Raw genomic sequence first — 9,202 nt, 5'->3', positions numbered from 1 at the left:
CTTTTGTGAACGAACCCAAACTGAGCAGCCTCAGATATAAGGTATGTTGGCATCTCAGTAGCCTGCGAGAGCAGGAATAAAGCTGAGACTAGAGAGAAATAGTAGCTAGAGATTTAAAAATAAGTAGTCAACAATACAACAGGTAGTCACAAGAGGTATCACAAATTAATATTTGGAACTGGAGTGTTTCAATAACTAAGAAGGTAAAATTGTGTATGTATAAAACAACTGTAGGAGTATATTCTCCAAATCAAGTGGTTGGAGACATAGTGGCTCCAAATTCTATGAAAGACCAATGGGATTCCAGCCAATGGTTACTTTCCAGTCTTTGAGAAGCCAAAGAGAAGACAGTTTAGGGTATTCAGAGCACTACCTTATTAGCTTAGTGAACATCCCAGCAAGACTTTCCAGTATATTATGGGGACTAAATCATAAAAGAGTTAAGACAACATAGGGAAAGAAGAAAGGAAGGAGAAGAAAAGTTACCCATGACCTCATCTACCTAATAATAAGTCTCATTTCAGATAATACCTAACGGAGGAGCTGAAAGCTCAAATGTGTATTTACTTTGATGGCAATGATTGCAGAAACACTAGCCTGCAGATGGAAGTATCTAATATCTGGCCTCTGTACACAAAGTTCACTCTTCACTCTTAGCCTAGAAGTTTAATACAGTTGTCTCTGAAAGGCACTAACTGCTGAAAACAATGCTAAGGAAAATCTTCTGTAACAATTATGTGTCAACACTACAGTGATAACAGATAAGAAAATTAAAAATCAATACCAGAAATGTAACCCCAGACTAGAAACAACCTTAGCAAAAAGGATAGATCTACTGACCAAGAAATAATGAATAGGCTATTTTGACCTGATGTCTCAAATTATTTCCTGAAAAGATTACATGTCTTTAACGTGTATGATAAAGCTCCATGATAATGCACTAGTATCAACACAAATACTCAAAAATATGTATATTCTTTATTAAATAATAAATCTTACTTTTAAAAATTACTATTACTTTGAGATATCCATTAAATTCTTGACATTTTCAGATTATATTATTACAATTCTCTATGTAGGAAGTACAGGGAGGAGGGGAAAGAAAATGCATTGGATTAAAGTGGAAGATGACAAAAAATACTGCTGAGATTAAAGAAAAAACCCTATTCTCTTTTGTGAATTAGTAAATATGAATCATGGAGGGAAGTTCAATAGAGGGAAGAAAGAAAGAAAGAAAGAAAGAAAGAGAAAGAAAGAAAGAAAGAAAATAATTTTAACTGAGAAGCAAAAAGAAAGGATAAAGTCTTAAGAATAATCTCTAATTTTCATTTCTCCCTCTAGGATATTTTATTTTAAAAGAATTATTCCTCCAAAGTAATCATGTCGTCTTTCCCTAACATCACTTTCACTTCTCTGACATTTTTTCTGACAGGAGTTCCAGGACTTGAAGCTGCCCACACCTGGATCTCCATCCCCTTCTGCTGTCTTTACATGACCGCCCTCTCTGGGAATGGTATAATTCTGTTTGTCATCATCACTGAGTCAAGTCTCCATGAACCTATGTACTATTTCTTCTCTATGCTCTCAACCACTGACTTGCGCTTGTGTATTTCAACACTGGTCACTACACTGGGCATATTCTGGTTCAGTGCAAGACAGATTAGTTTCCATGCCTGTGTTGCCCAGACATTCTTCATTCAACTCTTTACTGTTGTGGAGTCTTCAGTGCTCTTGGCAATGGCCTTTGACCGCTACATTGCCATTTGAAACCCACTAAGATATGCTGCCATCCTGACTGATTCCAGAATTGTCAAAGTGTGGTTTGCCATCCTTATGAGGGGGATAGTGATCCTAATGCCTCTGGTCCTGCTTCTTAAACGTTTATCCTTCTGCCAAAACTACGTGCTTCATCATTCTTATTGTTTCCATCCTGATATAATCCAGCTCTCATGTTCTGACAATAAGATCAACAGTGTTTTAGGACTTACTGCCCTTATAGTTACTGCAGGAGTGGACTCCATCTTTATTCTTCTCTCCTACACTCTGATTATTAAGACCATCCTAAGCATTGCATCCCCAGAAGAGCGGCATAAAGCCTTCAGCACTTGTATCTCCCACATAGGTGCTGTTGCCATCTTCTACATTCCTCTCATTAGCTTGTGCTTTGTCCATAGGTTTGGGAAAAAGGCACCTCCTTACGTACACACTCTTATGGCCAATGTGTATTTGCTTATTCCACCAGTGATGAATCCCATTATTTATAGTGTGAAGACCAAGCAGATCCGTAGGGCCATTAAAAAAGTCCTTTTTGCCAAAGAATCTGAGCTCTGACTCTACTCCGTAGTAACCACTTCCAAGACCTAACATTTAATCAGCATACGTTCATCTATCAGTGGCCTAAAACCAAAAAAATAAAATAGGTAGCTGGGTAGGAGATGCAGTTTGACAGAATTTTTTTATTTTCAATATAACTATTACTAAGCTACTCTTTAGAAGTAAGCAATAAAATATACTAATATAATGGGTACCATATATCATGATATAAAATTTAGAAAGCATGAATGACAATGGCTAAAATGAACACTTTGCCCATTAGACCAAGTCTCCAAAATCATGCTTAAAACAGTAACTCATATCTTTCTGTCTCATTTTGTTTTCTTAAAGTATACATAATAATTATTGTTTTGTCTAATCATCAATTAAATCCTAATTAAGCTATTATTCTTCCCACATTTTGATCACCATTGGTTCATTCTTTGATTTTTATCTACTATTGTTAGACACTGCACAATATGATAGGGTGGCAGAGACAAACAAGAAAATATTGTCATAATAGTGAACTATGTAGGTAAGAAAGCAACCAATCAAAATCTGATATACTATGTGATATGTTACAACATATGGATATAAGCAAAAGGATTAATAGAATTTGTAAGAACAACATTTAGTCTGACCTGGGATGATCAGAAAACTATCACAACATGTTGTTTAAACTGTAAGGTTAAGAACTGGAGAGGTCAACTTCCAGAATGGTAGCATGAGAGATTTGTGGACACTCTCCCTTAGGGAAACAAGAATAAACAGTAAAAATTTATATAGACATAGGCACAAACATTTAAATTCTCTGAAAATTTCCCTAAGTTCATACAGCAAAAGAAAAAACACTATTTAAGAAAATCTATTAAATTACTGTAAGAACAGTAGGAGTCTGGGGCACCTGGCTGGCTTAATTTAGTGTCCAACTCTTGACCTCAGCTCAGTTCTGAACTGGTCCTGGGTGTGGAGCCTACTTTAAAAAAAAAAAAAAATTAATTAATTTTTTTAAAAAAAGAATAATGGAAGTCTGGCACCTGAATCAGAGCAAACATTCACCCCTCCCTTCCTCCACAGTGCAGTTTATTGACAGTTACTCCACATAGGTGTAGCCAAGAACATGGGGCTTTGTTCCCTAGCCCACTCCCCACCATCATCCCCCAGCAGCTCTTAGAGTAAGGCTATGAGATCTTCCAGAAAGGGCAAATCATCATGTTCTTCATTCTTCCTACTGTAGCTCATGTTGTGGAAGCTAAATTCCAGGTGAGTACAATCAAGAGGTCAGTGGCTGTTTTCATGCACCCAGCATTACTCATATGGCAGAAGCTCTATTCCAGGCATGGCAGTCAGAGGACACTGGGACTTCAAATCAGCCTTTCCTTACCTCTATCATAAGCAACCAGACTCAAGATAATAGAGGCAGGCTGAAAAGGCATATTCTATCCCACCATTCTAGGCAGGTAAATCAGGGGATTAACTCCAAGAGAAGTGGGTTCTAAGGGAATTATATTATAAATCAATAATAAAAATTTGAAAGTTCACAAATATTAGCAAATTAAACAATATACTCCTAATCAATGGGTCAAAAAAGAAATCACAAAAGTGGGGTGCATGGGTGCCTCAGTCATTAAGTGACTGCCTTAGGCTCAGGGCATGACCCCAGAGTCCTGGGATTAAGCCTCACATCTAGCTCCCTGCTTGGCAGGAAACCTGCTTCTTCCACCCCATCCCCCCAGCTTGTGTTCCCTCTCTCACTGTCAAATAAATAAAATCTTAAAAAAAAAAAAAGAAATCACAGAAGGAATTAGTAAATACATTAAGATGAATGAAAATAAATGCACAATATACCAAAATTATGAGGTGAAGCTAAAGAATGCTTAGAGGAAAATTTATAGCCATAATGCCTATATTGAAAAAGAAAATATCTCAAATAAATTACCTAAGCATCCAATTTAAATGCTGGGGGAATAAAAGCAAACTGGTCTTAAATCAAGCAAAAGAAATAATAATAATAATGATTAGACTACTAAAAATTAATTAGAGTATTAAAAAACATATGCATTTTTAAAAAGTCTATGAGGCACAAAGAACCCACTTCAAAATCAACAAAAATAGGTCAACACTTCAACATATTGTAGTGAAGACTACAAATTACAAAGAATAGAAGAAGAAATGAAGAGTTTCCAGAACAAACAAAACTAAAGAAATTCATGAACACTAAACCATCCCTGCAAGAAAGGAATACTTTGAATGGAGAGGGAGCCCAAAAGTAACAAAGATCAGAGAGGAACAGTGACTTTATGGGTAATACGATGGCACAAAATTCATATCTTTCAATAATTACTCTGAATGTAAGTGGACTCAATGTTCTAATCAAAAGACAGAGGGTATCAGAATGGATTGTTTAAAAAGACCCATAGATATGATGTCTACAAGAAGCTTATTTTAGACTCAAAGACAAATCAGATTGAAAGTAGGGGTGGACAACCACTCATCATGCTTATGGACCTTAAAAGAAAAAAAAAGCTGGAGTAGCCATCCTTATCAGACAACTAGATTTTAAACCAAAGACTGTATTAAGAGCTGAAGAAGGACACTAAGGACACTATATCATAAAAAGGGGGTTATACAATTGTAAATATTTATAGCCTTAACTTGGGAACAGCCGCAAATATATAAACCACTTAATAAAAAAATTAAGGAGACTCATTGATAATAATAAAATAATAGTAGAGGAATTTAACATCCCACTTACAGCAACAGACAGATCATCCAAGCAGAACATCAACAAGGTAACGGGGGCTTTGAATGATGCACTGGAGCACATGGACTGTACAGATATATTCAAAGCATCTCATCCTAAAGCAGTAGAATACACATTCTTCGCAAGTGCATAAGGAACACTCTGCAGAATAGATCACATACTGGGTCACAAATCAGGTCCCAATCAGAATAAAAAGACTGAGATCATACCATGCATATTTTCAGACCACAATGCTACGAAACTTGAAGTCAAACTCCAGAAAAAAATTTGGAGAGACCATGAATACATGTAAGCTAAAGAATATCCTATGAAAGAATGAATGGGTTAATCAGGAAATTAAAGAGTTAAAAAATATATGGAAGCAAATGAATATGAAAACACAACAGTTCAGAACCTTCGGGATGTGCCAAAGACAGTCCTAAGAGGTAAGTATAAAGCAATAAAGGCCTTTCTGTAGAAAGAAGGAAAGCCTCAAACACATAACCTAAACTTACACCTAAAGAAGCTGGGGAAAGAATAGCAAATAAAGCCAAACCCAGCTGGAGAAGAGAAATAATAAAGATTAGAGCTTAAAGCAATGACATAGGAATCAAAAAAACAAGAGAACAGATCAATGAACTTTGGAGCTGGTTCTTTGAAAGAATTAATAAGATTGATAAACTCTAAGCCAAACTTACCAAAAAGAAAAGAGAAATAACCCAAATAAAATTATGAATGAAATAGGAGCCAACACTGCAGAAATATAAGAGAATAACATGAGCAAATATACGTCAACAAATTAAACAATCTCAAAGAAATGGATGCATTTCTAGAAACATAGAAACTACCAAAACTGAAACAGGAAGAAATAGAAAACCTTAACAGATTCATAACCAGCAAGGAAATTGAAGCAGTCATCAAAAATCTCCCAAAAAAACAAGATTCCAGGGCCAGACAGCTTCCCAGAGGAAATCTGCCAAATTTAAAAAGAGTTTATACCTATTCTTCTGAAAATGTTCCAAAAAATAGAAATGGAAGGAAAACTTCCAAACTGCCGCTTCCAGTCGGCGAAGAGAGAAGAATTAGGCATAAACAAGTCAGCTGCAGAAGACTGGGAGTAGGGGACAACAGTCAAAAAGGACTGCTGCCAGGAGCAAGTCCACAGTCTCACTTTTGTTAGACAGAAAACAATAGCCAACAGAAGGATTGATGAAGGTCAAACGTTAGTCCTGTCTTGCAGACAAGCAAGGAGGAGGGTCAGGTTTCTAGTTAACCAAGCACATTCAAAGGACTCATCTAACTAACAACGAGCACTTCTGGGAAGAGAAAGGAGCTTCAACGAAAAAGGGAAGCAGGCGGTTTTTGTTCCACCCTGAGCTGACGGGGCATTCCCAGGTGCTCGGCTTCCCTGAAGCAGGCGGCGTTCCGCCCTGGGCGAGGCAGGCGTTCCAGCTGCCCTGCTTCGGTGAAGGGGCGGCCTTCCGCCCTGAGCAAGCCGAGCATCCCCAGCTGCCCAGCTTCACGGTCCTACATCGTCCTTCTCCCCAAAGACCTGTGGTCAGTATCAGTATTTTTTAAGGCCATGTCTAAATGTGCTTAGCAACTAGTAAAATCCTCCAGGGGTTACAGTTTAAGTAACAAATTGTTCCGAGGGGCAGCAGCACAAACTCCTTTTATAAGGCCAGCATTACCTTGATCCCAAAACAAAGACCCCCCCCAAGAAGGAGAATTACAGACCAAAATGCCTGATGAATATGGATGCACAACATCTCACCAAGATACTAGCTAGGAGGATCCGACAATACATTAAAAGGATTATTCACCTTGACCAAATGGGATTTATTCCTGGGATATACGCATGATTCAAAATACATAAAATCAGGGGCTGGCTCAGGTGGTTAAGTGTCTGCCTTCAGCTCAGGTCATGATCTCAGAGTCCTGGGACCGATCCCACATTGGACTCCCTGTTCAGCGGGGATTCTGGTTCTCCCTCCCCCTCCAAACCTCCTCCTGTTCCTACTCACTCGCTCACTCTCTTTCTCTCTTTGTATCAAATAAATAAATAAAATGTAAAAAATAAAAAATACATAAAACCAAACAATGTGTTACACCACATCAATAAAACACAGCACAATAACCATATGATCTTCTCAATATATGTAGAAAAAGCATTTTACAAAATACAGCTTCTTTTCTTGATTAAAAGCCTTCCACCATTGAGGAATATAAGGAGACTACCCCAACATCATAAAAGCTATATATAGGAGATCCACAAAAAATATCATCTTCAATGGGGAAAAATTGAGTTTTTCCCCTAAGGTCAGAAACACAGCAGGCATGTCCACTCTCACCACTGCTGTTCAACAAAGTACTAGAAATCCCTAGCCTCAGCAATCAGACAATAGAAAGAAATAAAAGGTATCCAAATCATCAAAGAAGTCAAACTCTCACTCTTCACAGATGACATGATACTTCATGTGGAAAACCTATAGAAACATTCACCAAAAAATTGCTAGAACTCATGCAGGACTCAGCAAAGTCACAGGATATAAAATCAATGCACAGGAGTCAGCTCTGGAAGACAGTAGGTAGGGTCCTCAAAAATTTAAAAATAGAACCACCCAACAATTTCACTATCATATATTTATCCAAAAGTTACAAAAATAGTAATTCAAAGGGGCACATGCATCCCAATGTTTATAGCAGCAATGTCCACAACAGCCAAAATATGAAAGAAGTCCAAATATATACACAATGGAATATTACTCAACCATCAGAAAGAATGAAATCTGGCCATTTGCAACTATGTGGATGGAGCTAGAGGGTATAAAGCTAAGCAAAATAAGTCAGTCAGAGAAAAACAAATGCCATAAGATTTCATTCATATGTGCAATTTAAGAAACAAAGCAGAGGAACATAAGAGAAGGCAAAATAAAAACAGAGAGGGAGGGAAACCATAAGAGACTCTCAACTATAGGGAACAAACTGGAGATTGCTGGAGGGGAGGTGGTGGGGAGGTGTGGCTATTGGGTGGTAGGCATTAAGGAGAGCTCTTGATGTAATGAGCACTGGGTGTTATCTACAACCAATGAATCACTTAATTCTACCCCCTGAAACTAATAATACACTACATATTAACTAAATTGAATTTAATTTTTTTAAAAAACACAAAATGGATGAATCTTATAAACATTATGCTAATTGTAAACAGCCAATAACAAAAGACTAAATAGTATATGATTCAATATATATAAAAGATCTCAAATCTACAGAGACAAAAGTGGATGAATGGTTTCATTGGGCTGAATGGGATGGAAGGTATGAAGAGAAGACTGCAAGTAGGATGTTCCATTTGTAGACTATAAAAATGATCTAAAATTTACTGTAATGATAATTGCAAAACTCAGTGAATATACTAAAAATCATTAAATATTTACATATTAAGTGATAAAATTGTACTATATATGAATTATATCACATTAAACTCATTATATTTAAAAGAAGGAAAAAGACTGGAGGAAGGTGGAAAGAGCACACATGTCCAAACTATTCTCATTCTAGGAAAAGGATAAAATACATTTGGAATAAAAATTAAATTAATAGTAATAGTGGTATGGAAGTATATTCAGTGATCTGTAAATTTCAGGAATCTATGAAAGATAGAACATTAAAATAACACTGAGTGATGAAACTGCAGTTCTAAATACATGCAGAAGAATACATGAAGGAGGCTAATTTAAGCGATGCTCCGAGTTCTATTGAAATGTTCATTTTACTTCTGTCCTACTGGCCATAACCGGGCCTTCTTTGTGGCATATTTTGGGCCACAGAGTAATTTGCTTAAGGGTGAAAATAATAAATATGAATAGTTCTGCTACCAAGGCAGGTCTATACTTTAACACTCTGGCAACATCCAGGAGAAATAGAGAATCCATGTGCCCAGATGAAGAGGTAGTCATGTATTGTCCCTCCCTTTCCATGATAGGATATGTCATCCCTTCCTCTTGAAACTGGATATGATAAGTCTATAGTATGTAAACAATAGCCATGAAAGTATGAACAGAATGTATTCAATATATGGAAGACTACACAGTGAAATATCTCTAAAGACAACATTTCAGGTGGCTATGAATTGACAGGAAATAG

The 9,202-nt window shown here is 36.9% G+C and overlaps 1 protein-coding gene across 1 annotated transcript; it reads left to right on the top strand.

Moving 5' to 3' along the window:
• The first annotated feature begins 1,380 nt into the window (after positions 1-1,380).
• Positions 1,381-2,331, top strand: LOC131833949 (olfactory receptor 51F2-like). Its single transcript, XM_059177950.1, is given in 1 exon segment — positions 1,381-2,331. A coding segment is annotated over 1 exon segment (951 nt).
• Positions 2,332-9,202: the final 6,871 nt, after the last annotated feature.

This window comes from Mustela lutreola, chromosome 1, assembly GCF_030435805.1.
Source record: "Mustela lutreola isolate mMusLut2 chromosome 1, mMusLut2.pri, whole genome shotgun sequence".
Taxonomy (NCBI): Eukaryota; Metazoa; Chordata; class Mammalia; order Carnivora; family Mustelidae; genus Mustela; species Mustela lutreola.
The sequence above is the reverse complement of the archived record's forward strand: the minus strand, read 5'-3'. Positions and strand labels throughout refer to the sequence as shown.